The following is a 16,454-nucleotide window of genomic DNA, read 5'->3' as shown; positions in this document are numbered from 1 at the left end:
AGACTCCATCAGGTTTTCTTCCAGAATGGTCCTGTATTTGGCTCCATCCATCTTCCCATCAATTTTAACCATCTTCCCTGTCCCTGCTGAAGAAAAGCAGGCCCAAACCATGATGTTGCCACCACCGTTTGACAGTGGAGATGGTGTGTTCAGGGTGATGAGCTGTGTTGCTTTTACGCCAAACATAACGTTTTGCATTGTTGCCAAAAAGTTCAATTTTGGTTTCATCTGACCAGAGCACCTTCTTCCACATGTTTGGTGTGTCTCCCAGGTGGCTTGTGGCAAACTTTAAACAACACTTTTTATGGATATCTTTAAGAAATGGCTTTCTTCTTGCCACTCTTCCATAAAGGCCAGATTTGTGCAATATACGACTGATTGTTGTCCTATGGACAGAGTCTCCCACCTCAGCTGTAGATCTCTGCAGTTCATCCAGAGTGATCATGGGCCTCTTGGCTGCATCTCTGATCAGTCTTCTCCTTGTATGAGCTGAAAGTTTAGAGGGACGGCCAGGTCTTGGTAGATTTGCAGTGGTCTGATACTCCTTCCATTTCAATATTATCGCTTGCACAGTGCTCCTTGGGATGTTTAAAGCTTGGGAAATCTTTTTGTATCCAAATCCGGCTTTAAACTTCTTCACAACAGTATCTCGGACCTGCCTGGTGCGTTCCTTGTTCTTCATAATGCTCTCTGCGCTTTTAACGGACCTCTGAGACTATCACAGTGCAGGTGCATTTATACGGAGACTTGATTACACATAGGTGGATTGTATTTATCATCATTAGTCATTTAGGTCAACATTGGATCATTCAGAGATCCTCACTGAACTTCTGGAGAGAGTTTGCTGCACTGAAAGTAAAGGGGCTGAATAATTTTGCACGCCCAATTTTTCCGTTTTTGATTTGTTAATTTAAAAAAAAATATCCAATAAATGTCGTTCCACTTCATGATTGTGTCCCACTTGTTGTTAATTCTTCACAAAAAAATACAGTTTTATATCTTTCGCAAGGCACTGTATGTACTGGAAAATGTCCAATACATTCCTCCTCTGGGGCTTACTAAGTCTTAAAGTTTGTTCCAGTATAAGTGAGAGGGGAAGCACCTTCTCTGTTACTAAGGAGACAATCTGCCTCCCTTTCATCTTATTAACCTTGGCTTTACTTTCCCATTCATACTGGGGAGTCAGGACCAAACATCTCCTTTCACATGTAGCTAGACAGAAGTAAAAGATCCATCATCAAGTCAATTGTCCTTTAACATAGTGTAAAAGGATGCGCATGCATTTCTTTGCCTTGCCTGAGGTTCTCATTTATGTAGAATACAAGAAAAATAATAAAAACATGAAAGACAATAAACTGGAACCTTATAAATCCTTATAACATCATTCTCAATATGACACCTAAACACATGGCCCTCCCTCACAGACACCTCTCTAACAACTGTTTGGTCATAAGTGAAAAACCTGTTAGATGATTAAGGGCATGGTCCGTAAACACTTGTAACTGGAAAACCCTATGTAACATAAAAATGTCTAGGCGAACAAAATATTAAGCAGTTCTATCATCATTTATCCTTTAGCAACTGTTATATTGAGTACATGGTTATACACTTTTAGTATTGATTACATGATTGTATCTCTTTAACACTGAATACATGATATTATTTTATACTATGTGTATCCTTTAAACACATTCCTTATCCCAACATAAGAGGCAGTCACCCCTTTGACACATAGCACAGAAAATTGCGTCAGCATGATTAAAATGTCCAAGTCTCTGATAATCTAGTTTACACCATTTCCACAACCCTCTTTTTGGGCATGGTTTGTGTACATGAGGAGGTACATCACCACCATAGTCTGGGACTCGGTATAGGTCAGGAAGATCTCTGTCCAGTCCATTGCTCAGCAACCTTTGTTGATCCTGATAGCCATCTCCCTCCTGGTCTTAGTCCATATAGACATTCTGGGTTTCCAATAGGACAGTCCAATGGTCCTCCTTTAGCATTGCATGGTTTTCCATATCTGTCCTTATTTTGTCCACGAGCATCAGCCACAGGATTCACTACGACAGGTGGGTCATAAACACCTGTTCCCACAGCGATATGCTTTACTGCAGTTTGTACCAGGAGAGACTTTATCTATGGTAAGACACAACAAAAACCTATTCCATGGCCACCAGTACAACACCTATCATGATATCAATTTTTGTAAATATTGCTCCCCATTTCCCCAAAGTTCAATCCAACCAGTCCCAAGCGTGGGTATCAAATCAAGAATTGTCCCTTTACTTCTTGCCGTAATTCTTTCAGTTTGGTCATAGCTTCCGTAAATGATCCATCTGGGGCCGTGTTGTTGGGAATGAAGGTGCAACATTCTTCTCCGAACATTATGCAAACTCCACCTTTCTCTGCTAAGAGCCAATTCAAAGCCTGCCTGTTCTGCCATGTCATTTTGCTAGTGGCCTGTACTTGTTTTCCCAAAGCTGTCAATGCAGAGTTGGTATAGTTAATGAATCTTTGTTGGTTATAATAAATGTAATTTATCCATTCTAAGTTTTTGTTTGGTGATATCCAAAGAAATCATGATTCAAATCCTGGCTTAATACAAATGGCCACTCCCATCAGTGGGTGCACCCACTCGCCCCAAAATGCCCCCAGCCCAAAAGGAGAGGGCGGAGTTTGCTGTTTGGGAGAGTGGTAAATGTGCTGCTAAAAAGGAAAATCCAGGGGACACAGGCAATAATAATGCTCAAACCACTGTTCATGATTCCACTTGTTTACAAAGAGGCAGGCGCAATTAGAACTCAATCAACTTAAGAAAAAAGCATTCTGATCTTTGATCATCGCTGGGAGCAATATTTAGATGTTGACCCGTAACTGATTTTCTTTGCGTACAAAATTAATATTTTAATTTAACACAACCAAATATCAACATTCGAAGGAGATGTATCTTCTGCTTGGATAGTTCCATCAGTGCCACTAATTAGTCTGGCTTTAATTCCACATTGTCAACAAATTAAGAAATGATATGTTGGATTCATATCTCCAACTCTCTCAGCTCGCTGGTCACCATAGCAGCACCCACCTGTAGCACGCGCTCCAGCAGGTATATCTCTCTGGTCACCCCCAAAACCAATTCTTCCTTTGGCCGCCTCTCCTTCCAGTTCTCTTCTGCCAATGACTGGAACGAACTACAAAAATCTCTGAAACTGGAAACACTTATCTCCCCCACTAGCTTTAAGCACCAGCTGTCAGAGCAGCTCACAAATGACTGCACATGTACATAGCCCACCTATAATTTAGACCAAACGACTACCTCTCCCCCTACTGTATTTATTTACTTTGCACCCCATTATTTCTATCTCTACCTTGCACATTCTTCCACTGCAAATCTAACATTCCAGTGTTTTACTTGCTATATTGTATTTACTTTGCCACCATGGCCTTTTTTTGCCTTTACCTCCCTTATCTCACCTCATTTGCTCACATTGTATATAGACTTATTTTTCTACTGTATTATTGACTGTATGTTTGTTTTACTCCATGTGTAACTCTGTGTTGTTGTATGTGTCAACTGCTTTGCTTTATCTTGGCCAGGTCGCAGTTGTAAATGAGAACTTCTTCTCAACTTGCCTACCTGGTTAAATAAAGGTGAAATAAAAATAAATAAAAATAGTCCTATAATAACTACAACCTAAAACTTCTTAACTGGGAATATTGAAGACTCGTGTTAATAGGAACCACCAGCTTTCATATGTTCTCATGTTCTGAGCAAGGAACTAAAACGTTAGCTTTTTTACATGGCACATATTGCACTTTTACTGTCTTCTCCAACACTTTGTTTTTGCATTATTTAAACCAAATTGAACATGTTTCATTATTTATTTGAGACTAAATGGATTTTATTTATGTATTATATTAAGTTAAATTAAGTGTTCATTGTTCATTCAGTATTGTTGTAATTCTCATGTATATACACTGCTCAAAAAAATAAAGGGAACACTAAAATTACACATCCAAGATCTTAATGAATGAAATATTCTTATAAAATACTTTTTTCTTTACATAGTTGAATGTGCTGACAACAAAATCACACAAAAATTATCAATGGAAATCAAATTTATCAACCCATGGAGGTCTGGATTTGGAGTCACACTCAAAATTAAAGTGGAAAACCACACTACAGGCTGATCCAACTTTGATGTAATGTCCTTAAAACAAGTCAAATTGAGGCTCAGTAGTGTGTGTGGCCTCCACGTGCCTGTATGACCTCCCTACAACGCCTGGGCATGCTCTTGATGAGGTGGCGAATGGTCTCCTGAGGGATCTCCTCCCAGACCTGGACTAAAGCATCCGCCAACTCCTGGACAGTCTGTGGTGCAATGTGGCGTTGGTGGATGGGGCGAGACATGATGTCCCAGATGTGCTCAATTGGATTCAGGTCTGGGGAACGGGCGGGCCAGTCCATAGCATCAATGCCTTCCTCTTGCAGGAACTGCTGACACACTCCAGCCACATGAGGTCGAGCATTGTCTTGCATTAGGAGGAACCCAGGGCCAACCGCACCAGCATATGGTCTCACAAGGGGTCTGAGGATCTCATCTCGGTACCTAATGGCAGTCAGGCTACCTCTGTCGAGCACATGGAGGGCTGTGCGGCCCCCCAAAGAAATGCCACCCCACACCATGACTGACCCACCGCCAAACCGGTCATGCTGGAGGATGTTGCAGGCAGCAAAACGTTCTCCACGGCGTCTCCAGACTGTCACGCCTGTCACATGTGCTCAGTGTGAACCTTCTTTCATCTGTGAAGAGCACAGGGCGCCAGTGGTGAATTTGCCAATCTTGGTGTTCTCTGGCAAATACCAAACGTCCTGTACGGTGTTGGGCTGTAGGCACCCCACCTGTGGACGTCGGGCCCTCATACCACCCTCATGGAGCCTGTTTCTGACCATTTGAGCAGACACATGCACATTTGTGGCCTGCTGGAGGTCATTTTGCAGGCCTCTGGCAGTGCTCCTCCTGCTCCTCCTTGCACAAAGGCGGAGGTAGCGGTCCTGCAGCTGGGTTGTTCCCCTCCTACGGCCTCCTCCACATCTCCTGATGTACTGGCCTGTCTCCTGGTAGCGCCTCCATGCTCTTGCCACTACCCTGACAGACACAGCAAACCTTCTTGCCACAGCTCGCATTGATGTGCCATCCTGGATGAGCTGCACTACCTGAGCCACTTGTGTGGGTTGTAGACTCAGTCTCATGCTACCACTAGAGTGAAAGCACCGCCAGCATTCAAAAGTGACCAAAACATCAGCCAGGATCATAGGAACTGAGAAGTGGTCTGTGGTCACCACCTGCAGAACCTCTCCTTTATTGGGGGTGTCTTGCTAATTGACTATAATTTCCACCTGTTGTCTATTCCATTTGCACAACAGCATGTGACATTTATTGTCAATCAGCGTTGCTTCCTAAGTGGACAGTTTGATATTACAGAAGTGTGATTGACTTGGAGTTACATTGTGTTGTTTAAGTGTTCCTTTTTGAGCAGAGTATATATATATATATAAAGATCGGCATCTGCTTTTTTGGTCCTCCAATCGATATCGCCATTGAAAAATCATAATCGGTAAACCTCTAGTTCCTATTGTTTGGTATACTTCATGTAAGTGAATTTGTCCAAAAATGGGGTGGGGTGGGGGTGGCTGCTATGCTAAAAGTGCTGTTACTTCTAAACGGTTTACCTGATATGGATGAAAATACCCTCAAATTAACGCCAACAGTATGCAGTTTCTCATAGTCCTGTTATCATTTCAAATCCAAAGTGCTGGAGTACAGAGCCCAAAACACCTCATGTGTCACAGTCCAAATACTGTTGGACCTCACTGTATAAAATAATCAGATTGAAACAAAACTTCCAAAAGGTGGCTAGACTGTAGAAAAGCAAGTGATATATTGTGAAACTAATAATGATGAGGCTGTGTGAAGTCTATACCATAAGAGTGATTTGTCTCAAACAGAATAACCTAGGTCACACTACATTACGTTGCACTGATAGGTCAACAAGAATTGCTCAACTGAATTGCTCTGTACATAAACCCATATCTCATAGAAAAAGTGTGATTTAATCCTATTCTGTAACTTAGATTTTTGGTTGATATGGAGACGTGAATCCAACATATCAATTATTAATTTATAGAGAAACTGTAATTAAAGCCAGACAATTCAGCGGCACAGATGGAACTATCCAAGTAGAAGATATTTGGTTGCATTGTTAACAAAACACATTTCCAAATCACTTTTGTGATTAGCTTGTTAACCTGATTAGCCTGTAAATAGCCTGTTAACCTGCACACAAGTTAACAGATTGTTGGATTTACGTCTCCAACTCAACCAAAAATAAATGTTGAAGAACATTAAGCCAGTGGCTCAGAAGAAACTATCCAAGCAGTAGATTTGTATTTGGTTGCGTTCTCAACCAGTAATACAGTAAATGGCCTAAAGAGTAACACACCGATGCCGACATTGGTTACGGTAACTAATGTTCTCTAATGTAATCATAGAAAGCACGCATGGTCAAGATAGCAAGCAAAGGTCATGTGTCTCTGGAGATGTTCAAAATTGTTATAATAAAGAATCTCAAACAGCAGTGATCACTTGCACTATGCATAGGGTATGTACTTTTAATGTTCTCAACTGCAGTTAGTTAGGATTGGCCATTTGTTGCGTGATGTAATATTTCACTATAAAAACAGAAAAGTTCATCAAGCATTCAAAAAGAAAGTAAAAGAGTGTTGCTCTGTAAAAACAAAAAACATTGAAATGAATCTGCATGGGATGCACACTAACAAACATACTTCAGGTGAGAAGAATGCATACTACTGGCAACAAGTAGGTGAAAACTGTGGGCTGTATCAAAATGTCTTAGGGCAGTTTCCATAAGGGGAAATATGACACCTTCCCTCAGTAACCCCACCTTTTTAAGATAGTTATAAAAAGACAACCAGCACATGATACAATCACAGAGCACCACTCCATACATCATTTTGACCAAGGGGAGGCGTTCTTATTTGAGCTGATATGCCAGCACATGCCAATCACCCAGCCCTAAACTCAATGATTGATGAAGTTGTTTGCTACAGGCTACAGTGCTTTTGCCATTGTTGCCTTTTTCATAATTTTCCAGTACATTTTCAAACTGGACTTCATCTGTCCTTGTCAGCCGTATTATAACAAAATAGCTTTTGCATAGTTTATATGGCGTGGCCTTGCCTTATACTGTGTTTTGTCCTGATGATGATGGACCCACAGTGCATGAAAATCTGTAGGGGGGAATGCAGTTTTGTTCATTGTTGCATGTTTTTCTTGATGTCATTTTCAGCTGGACTTTTATGGGTAATAACAGCGCTCATTGATGGAGACTGGTTTGTGTGTCTCCAATCCACAAACCCCAAAGAGCAACTATCATGCAAAGATAAAAAAGACTAGACAAAAGAAGCAGCAACATTCCACCTCCATGTAATGTGTTCTCGGGTAAGTAACCCATTTAATTAATGTACTTATTATGGGAAATAATTTTCTAATCACAAATATCCTCATTACTTTCAGACATTAGGATTGACTCTTTTGACAGTTATCTTGGCTCTGTGGGTTTGTGGAACATCCAGAGGCAAGTCAAATCGGGAATATCTGTATGATGTGTACTATGAAAAGGCTGAAGACAAAAAGACAAAGGAGGAAGAGGAGAGAGCAATGCATAAACTAGAATCAGAACGCTCACAGTCTAATGTCACCCACACAGAGTGGACGACCTTAAAGTGGACTCAGAGTGAAGAAAGCATTAATGGAGGACCTCAGATTGGAGGCTTGGAGCATCAAGATCAACATGGATGTTCAGATGAATCAACATTCGACTGATCAGGAGAACTATTATGATGGGACAGAATCTCCGGGAGACTCCTCTACTGAAATGTCAGAAGAGGAATGTTCTCATCACAAGGATAAATTATACAATTACATTATTAGCATATCACGTTTCCTTACAAAATGTATTTGCCAGTGGAAGAGATTGGTTGTGAATATCCACTGATTTTGCAAAGTGGTTGAGCATTAACAATATCCGTCAGCAACCTCCATAGAAAAAGGCAACTCCTAAAATTTTAAGCATAAGAATCTACACAGCTTAACATCAGCAAATTGATTAATATTGCCTGTAGCCTAATGCTACTGAACATTTTAGCTTGAGCAATGTGTATATTTATAGTGGTGTTAAGATCACTCCATAACCCCTACCCTGTATGTACTTGCCTGAGTTTTATTCTAAACCATGTGACTGGTGGTTTGGGACTTTCTCTCAGTGGGACAATCATTCCATCATCTCACGTTTGAAAAACTCTGAACTGGGTATGGTTTTAACCAGAATACTTTCACAAACAACATAACACCCACTTTTGTAATACATCTGGCTGTACATTGTATGATTACTGACTGTATTGTCTTTATTACTCATGACAATACTGGGTTATCAATGGTCAGATGGATCATTATCTGCTATTTGCCACTTTAAATGATTCTCTTAACCACTTATGAAGACCCTGGGTCATTTGGGATGCTTTTTCTGTTAAACAGAAACTCTTTGTTTATGTAGATTTCATTATTAATCCAAAATCAAACATATTTTCACCCACTGCAGTGATTGTTCTTACGGAATTCATGCAACTTTTCATTCTCAGAATAAGCGGTTTGATCAACTGTAATAAATAATATTTTATTCAAAAACAGCCAACAGCCTTGAGGAAGACCTAATAATCAAACACAGCATAAGAGGTAAAAGTATTTAGGATTAGAAATAACATGACCCAGCAGAGATAAGTCAGTCTTATAAATTACACTTAAAATGTATTCAATGAAAAGACCATGTGACCTGACCAGGAGAAACAAGGTTGTTGTCGTAACACATGGAATAGTGTGAAACAGAGTGCTGGATATGGGAAATACAACAGTACACAGCTAGTAGGCCTGAGGCTCTGCAACCTGCCAGAATACCATATGGAGAAAAGTAGCAGCAAAGCATTCAAGCGCATAACAGCAAAGTAGTGCCAACAACATTAGCCACACTATGTGCCAATATGTACTGTTGTGCGCAGTAACCAACAAGAGCAAAGGGGGTTATCAACCAGATTCATACACAACATAAATCTAGCAAACCTAATTGTTTAAGTATGGCTGGCCCCGCTACTACCTGGTCCTCAGTCTGGCTGCCTCCACCACCCTTACTTCCTGGTCGTCAGACCCCAAAGATGACTCTGAGGTCAGCCAGGGAGAGCTTGGTGAAGGAGGCTCCAGTCCCTGACAGCACCTTCTGTGCAAGATCCTTCTTCTTCTCCTGCAGAATGGAGATCTTATCCTCCACTGTGCCCTCACACACAAACCTGCAGGGATAGGGACACACATGCTGTGTGTAAGCACTCACATCAGAAATCAGATTTATACAATGTCTTTATCCAACAGGACACAACCTCAAAATATGTCAGTTGGTTCACTATTTAAAAAGGACCATTTTTTTGCACAGGTACAACTGACTAGAGTGGCTGGTTTTACAGAGTGTGTGTGTGACTAGCTAATGTTAGTCGTGGGAAATTTTCTCCTACCATTTTCTCCTAGATTCTCCTACAGTATCTCTGCACTCAAGCATGCGCTTACCTGTGGATGGTGACATCTCGGTGCTGACCCACTCTGTAGATGCGGTCACAGGCCTGGTCCTCTAGAGCTGGGTTCCTGTCAGAAACACAGTATAAATCAATAAAGAACACTCAGATGGTAGTGGTGGATGGGTGTGTGTGTTGTGAGTCTCACCAGTGCATGTCCATGAGGAAGAGGTGATTCCCTCCAATAAGGTTAATGCCCACTCCTCCAGCACACAGAGACACAAGCATCACCTAGAAACACAAAACACCTTGTCTAAACTCTACCAACTACACTGTATCCAAAGCTGAAAATAGGTAGAGCATATCAATATTTTATGGTCACGGTTGTCCATACGATACCTGTGGTCCTTTAGGGTTGGTGTTGAACTCTTCGACCAGGTCCATGCGGCGTTTGGGGTTGACAGTGCCGTCGATGACAGCAAAGCTCAGGCCCATTCTCCTCAGGTGAACGGCCACGATGTGAAGCATGCTGGTCCACTGGGACACTATCACACTGACAGACAGACAATGGATGATTATCATATATGATTACTGTACAATCAAAATGCAACATAACAACACATGCATTCAATCACTTTCTGACTGCACCCCTTTAGATTTGAACGAAGCCTTCCAGACGTGTTTGCCCATGGTAGAAGTGGTCAGAAAATGATTTTTGGAACCCGAATGCCAAAACATTCAAGAGATAGAGGTGCTCAAAGTTGACCCATTTTGCATACCCCACCCTACTATGAGGGAAACATGTTCTATTACCAATAATCCTTTATTTGTCATGGACTTTAGTTGTCTATCAAACTCCTCTATATCTGTCTGCCAGATGACACCAAACATTTGTAGTCTGAATGGGCTACATTTAGGTATGTGGAATGACCTTTTCTGAGCCTCACTCTGCTGCCTGATATCCTTCAGCTCTGTGAGAATGGCAGCGATCTGAAACAACAAGAACATTAAGAGAATCAAGCAGGTAGTAGCGTATATAGATGCACCAGATAGCCGTATAAAAACAGAAACATTTTAGTATACATGGAGGCAGTTGACGTCACCTTGGTGCTCTCGTGGGTGTCCTCAAAGAGATCGGAGGCGAATCGGCTCCCATTGAGGGACACGGTGGCTTTGGGGTCGGGGCCCGAGGCCTCGGAGAAGAGGCACAGGGCATTGAGCTGCTCCTCAAGGGAGAGAGAGATCCCATCCCCCTGCAGCTCAGACGGATCCAGGGTCTTTGAAGAAGACACACAAAGAGAACGCCTGGTAAAGACAGACCAAACTTACCCATAGTCTGTGGAGCAAGACACACAGAGAAGAGCAGCAGGTAAAAACCAAACAGATGCCTGTTCCATAGACCCCAGAGATAAAGAAAAAAGAGAGGAGCGCAGGTCAGGCCCTCTCCACAGGTCTGGCTCCTGATTGGCGCAGCGCTCTAAGGCACTGCACCTCAGTGCTAGAGGCCCCACTACAGACCCTGGTTCGATTCCAGGCTGTACGGCGCACAATTGGCCCAGCGTCGTCCGGGTTAGGGATTGGCTTGGGTAGGCCATCATTGTAAATAAGAATGTGTTCTTAACTGACTTGCGTAGTTAAATAAAAGGTTAAAAATAGTTTTGTTTTTTAAAGGTAGAAGTGTGTTTTTACCTTCTTCAACAGAGACAGATGGCAGCAGCTCTGTCTGAGTCGGAGCAATAGAGACAGGATGTGAACAGTGCTGGTGGGGCCCTGGGTCTGCTGGGAGGAGGACACAGAGTCCGCCTGGGACACTCCAAACTCACGAGCCACTGGGGGGGAGAGAGACAGACACTAAGGTGTCACATTGGTATCCTGTCCAAATTCACACGCCTCTGGAGAAAAAGACACATGAATTCAAACAGATTATTATTAGTAGTATTATTATTTTTTAACAGAACGTTTACCTCCCTTACCCTTGTCGAAGGGATTGGAGTCGTCTCCCTTTTTACCATTGTCTCCCTCATGCCTCTTCAGATAGTTCTGCAGAGTGGACCTAGGAGAAAAAGTTTAAAGAATCAGTCATTAAGCCGTAGACCCAGAGAGGGAAGTTTCAGATACCAATCAGACATAGTTGTTACCTGGACTGTGCAAACACCACATCGTAAACAGACTGCTCCTCTTCAGACAGCTTCAGGCGATGCACCTCACAGGTCCGATCTGGCAGATTCACCTGCAAAATTAAGAAGGAAATCAAATCAGCTAATAATCCACATATGCTAATGTGTGTGTGTCTGTGTGTCATGTACCAGAGGTTTTCCGGTAGAGTCCATCTGGTCTTTGGTGCGTCGGAGCAGCAGAGTTCTGGTCAGAATGTTAAGTCGCTCTCCTCCTCTCTTCGAGCCGTTGTCTACCTGGGTTTTCCAAAGCTTGAACTCATCAAATGGGGCACAGCGCAGAAACCTGACAAACACAGGCAAAGACTTTAGCAAAGGATTCTTTTTTTTTTTTTTGGGGCTGTGTATTGTTACTGGACATGTGGTATGATATGTGTAATATAAGGGTAGAGTAAGATATTGATGGACTTACTTGAGCAGGGCGTACATATCCAGTAGGTTGTTCTGGATGGGGGTCCCAGTAACAGCCCACCTGGCCTTGGCCCTCAGCTTACACACAGCCAAGGAGGTCTGCACCTTGGGATTCTTGATGTTGTGGGCCTCGTCCAGCACAATGCGGGCCCAGGCCACCCGCAGCAGAGGAGGGAGGGCTGATGGCTGGGGAAAGGGAGCGAGGGGACAACGTCGTAGCATCATTAGCACCATCAATACATTACACACCGTTTCTCTCTCTGTGCTTATTCTTACCACATCCTCAGGGTCCTTGCTAGGTTTCTCTGCATCGTCCTTCGGGACTGGGATCTCCTTGGAGACAAGGCTGTAGGTGGTCACCACCACATCATGCTCAGCCAGACTATCAGAGAGCAGGAGATAGAAAACAAATAAAACACGTGTCAAAAGCAACCTGTACACTTGATAGTCTTTCAGGTGACACAAGTGTGTTATACTCAGGGAAACAGATGACTCAGGTGTGTGTGTCTTACACTTTGGCGTTCTTCTGGCGGTTGGGCCCGTGGTACAGGTAGATACTGAGTCGGCTGCTCTTGACGCGTCTCTCGATCTCCTTCTTCCAGTGATGAACCAAAGAGGCAGGGCAGATGATCAAAGTGCCCTGAGACACTACCAGGCTAGAGTCTGCAACACAATACAGAGTATAACAAATATATCATACACAAGTTACTAAATACATTATATATACACATTGTTCACATACATTACCAAATATATCATAATACAAGATAATAATTACACGAGAAGTTGCCATTTGATATTACCATTTTTGGAGATCCAGCCTTCCAATTTAGTGTCTTTCTCCTCCTCCTTTTGCTTCTTCTTCTGGGCCAGAATGAGAGCGATCATGGTGAGGGTTTTCCCCAGGCCCATGTCATCAGCTGAGGATTAGGGGAGAAATGTTGTTAATGCATTTTCTGAAGGTTTTTGAAATACTCTGGCCATTCAACTCCTTACAAAACCCCTGGGGCTGCTGCAATCAAAGCAACTACACAGACAGGCTGGTTGACCTTACCCAGGATCCCTCCACAGGGTTTCTGGGTCTCTCTCCACAGCAGCCAGGCCAGAGCTTGTCTCTGATGGGCCAGTAGAGGCACCTGACCAATGAGAACGACCACAACACCACAGTAGATTAGGGTACCATACCCATAGGCAACAGTGTGTACAATATGATTTTTAGAAGGGTTGAGGCATTGAGTAGTGTACAAGGAGGTCTTGCCTTGATGCCTTTCGGGTCCGTAACCTCAGTATTGGGGTCGGGGCAGGACTCTAGGGAGCTGTGGAGGTGGTCAATGGCCTCAGAGGTGGCGTTCTTCACCGCTAGCAGACGGTTGTCTGTCATCCTGCCTCCATAGAACGCTTGGCTCTGGGGGTTCACTGGACAATCAGGGAAAGAAAGAGGGTTTACTGACTGTGATCACGGAGATAGGACTATATCTGACTAAAGCAGGTTACAAGAATACCAAGTGTGTGTGTAGCCCTGTTCCATACCTCCATACATCCGAGTGTATCCCTGGCTGAGCTGAAGCCCCATTGAGCTGGTGGAGGCCTGGTACTGGAGGGGGGCAGGAGCAATGGGCAATAGGACGGTGCCTCCCGGGCAGCTAAATGGGTTGTACTGGCTGGGAGTGGGCTTCGGTTTGGCATTACCTTCGTCACCCTGAGGCTCTAAAAACAGAACATTAAATTGAGTTTGTGCTTGAAGTACCTACAATTACAATACAGTAGGCAATGTTGTGTTTAGCCATAAAGTCCAGTATCCTGCTAGGGTCTTACCTGGCTCAGTGGAAGTGGTGAGGCAGAGAGACTCCAGAGCCTCCTCCAGGTCTTTGACCTGACTCTTCAACCTCTCCCCTTTATCGGGCAGAGCAGACATATTCACCACCGACAAAGTGGCCTGAGAAAGGGAAGGAGAGTTAAATATTAACTATTTATTTCAGTGTACATTCTCACACACACACACACACACACACACACACACACACACACGGGTGTCCCTTACCTTCTTCTGTTTGAGCTGAGCAGTGAGCTGGCTGTGCAGGGCCCTGGGGTCCTCCTGCTGACCTTTGACCTGAGAGGCAGGCTGGAACCCTGGGAAGGATGTCAGGGCTTTCTGGACCTGGGGCACTGGTACTAGAGTCGTCGTCTGTGTACCTGGCTGAACTGACACAAACTGGACATCATCATCATCATCTTCATCACAACGCCACTCTCCAAATTGGTTCCCACAATGGGACTTGTCCTGGTTCTGCTGTGATGATGAAGCAGTCATTTTCTCTGCCTCCTTATCCTGTTCAGTTATTGGAGTGGAAAGTTGCTGCGCTGGTTTATCAGATTGTGGGATTGGGGTTTTGGTCTTCTCTGTGCTCTTAGGTGCTTGGGCGTCTTTAGAGGTAGTGCCATTTGGGTCGGAGGGGTTGCTCTTCTTCCTATCTGTGCTTGGCTTTTTCCCAGCATGCTTTCCAGACTCTTTTAGGCTATTGGTTGGTGGCTCTCGTGGGTAGTATCCATGACGACCCTTTGAGGCTTGGTGTGGGTCCTCTGTATCCTGGGGTTTCGGGCTAGAGTTGTTGCTTGTCTCAGCCTCTCTCTGGCTGTCTTCGTTTGAGTTCTTGTTTTTGTCTTTCATCTCCTTGACAGTCTTTTCCTTTTCCTCAGGTGATGTTTCAGAACTTTCCTTATTCTCCTCGCCTGATACTCTCTTCTTTATCTTCATCCCTGCTGGAAGCTGTTTGTCTCTCCAAGACTCCGAGGAACTTAACATCCCCCTCTCCTCCTCCTCCATACCTCGACCGTGTTCGCTTTCTTTACCTACACTCTTGTGAAGCCTCTCCTTCTCTCCACCTTTCTCATTCTTTCCTTTGCCCTCATCCTCCAGTCTCCCCCCATCTTGGAGTCTCCTCCACTCTGACGTCTGGTCAGTCTTGCCTGGGGCCTTGAATGGATTTCTCTCTGGGGGCAGGCTGGAGGACTGCAGCTGTCTGTCAGGCAGTGGGCTGCGTTTCTCTGCCTCTGGCTGCAGGGGTGGAGCACTAGTCAGCCATTTTGAAACACATTCAACGAGTGCTTGCCATGACAGTAATAGGCTATGACTTAGGCAATGTATACTGTATTTTCATCATTACCAGTAGTTAGGAGGTGCTTACCGCTGTCCAGGGAACATTGCCACACCACCTCTGACCCGCGTTCTTCCCCAAAACACACCGGTAGTACAACCTGAGAAGAGAAAAGAGAGTGAGACAGAGTATGATAATGCACCTGAACACAAACCATTGATCATAGCTAGAGTTAGAGGAAGCATCCACACACATGCACACAGACAGACCTGTAGCCCTGCTGCTTCTGACTGCGGATGAGAGTCTGGAGTTCCACCATAGAATCCTCATGAAGCAGGCAGTGTGAGGCCGGGATCCTAATGAAAGCCATAAAACAGATCAGTCATATCAGTAAATGACTATTGCATAAGTCCTGTACTTTGTTAGATGGCTTTTGAGAATGCCACGGTCAGATACCAGTTAGGATAGAGCTAGTGCTCTTCATGAAAAGAGAAACATGCATTAATGAACTGACATGAGAAAACCACCTACCCTGCCACTTTGGTGAAATCACAGGGAGACCCCAGTTGACGCTCCCCGCACAAGTAGAAGCTTTTACCCTTATTTGGCCCTTCTTTCACTCCCGTCTTCAGCATGCATGTGCTGCCTGGTTAGTGTAAATACAAGTCAAATAGATGAAAACATGAGTTCATATTCAGTAAAACACGTCCTTGCATTACTAACGTTATCAACCCCCTATTGGTTGATATGATGGCTCAATGATGTTACCATTATTATTAGGCAGGTGGCGAGCATCATATTCTGCCTCGAGAGATAAAGAAAACAACATTGAGCTATGTTCCCAACCTGCTAACGTTAGATGGCTACAAGAGCAAGCTAGCATACGTTTCAGAAAAGCACCTCGTTTCAGCAGGCACGAATAACAATATAATCATTATAATAATGCAACACTTTGACTATGTCAATGCAAAAATGAACACATTTACCGTGGGTATTGCATAGTACAATCTCCATTATCAAGAAAAGTTTAAGATAATCATCAAATTCGTCCAAAAGTAAAAATGCATTTGAACTTCTTGAAACTTTCAATTGACCAATGGGAATTGTGTTTGAAAATCACTTCCGAGTCAATTATTT

General features: G+C 43.5%; 1 protein-coding gene across 2 annotated transcripts; it reads right to left on the bottom strand.

Moving 5' to 3' along the window:
* Nucleotides 1–8,738: 8,738 nt before the first annotated feature.
* On the bottom strand, nt 8,739–16,431 carry ttf2 (transcription termination factor, RNA polymerase II). Of its 2 annotated transcripts, none has more exons than XM_035749524.1 (23): nt 16,304–16,431; nt 15,849–15,963; nt 15,587–15,673; nt 15,408–15,477; nt 14,264–15,277; nt 14,038–14,158; nt 13,753–13,929; nt 13,481–13,638; nt 13,277–13,358; nt 13,026–13,142; nt 12,735–12,885; nt 12,499–12,604; nt 12,224–12,408; nt 11,944–12,097; nt 11,776–11,867; nt 11,602–11,690; nt 11,327–11,466; nt 10,741–10,914; nt 10,569–10,627; nt 10,037–10,190; nt 9,846–9,928; nt 9,693–9,767; nt 8,739–9,421 (listed from the first exon to the last, which is right to left on the bottom strand). In XM_035749524.1, the coding sequence occupies exons 1-23, from the start codon at nt 16,329–16,331 to the stop codon at nt 9,277–9,279; spliced, it is 3,576 nt and encodes a 1,191-aa protein (XP_035605417.1). In that variant the 5' UTR covers nt 16,332–16,431; the 3' UTR covers nt 8,739–9,276. The 2 variants fall into 2 exon arrangements, with proteins under 2 accessions (XP_035605417.1, XP_035605418.1); XM_035749525.1 differs by having other exon boundaries at nt 11,611–11,690.
* Between the last annotated feature and the right edge of the window lie 23 nt (nt 16,432–16,454).

The sequence above is a fragment of the Oncorhynchus keta genome, chromosome 34, assembly GCF_023373465.1.
Source record: "Oncorhynchus keta strain PuntledgeMale-10-30-2019 chromosome 34, Oket_V2, whole genome shotgun sequence".
Taxonomy (NCBI): domain Eukaryota; kingdom Metazoa; phylum Chordata; class Actinopteri; order Salmoniformes; family Salmonidae; genus Oncorhynchus; species Oncorhynchus keta.
Note: the sequence above shows the minus strand (reverse complement) of the source record. Positions and strands in the feature narration are given on the sequence as shown.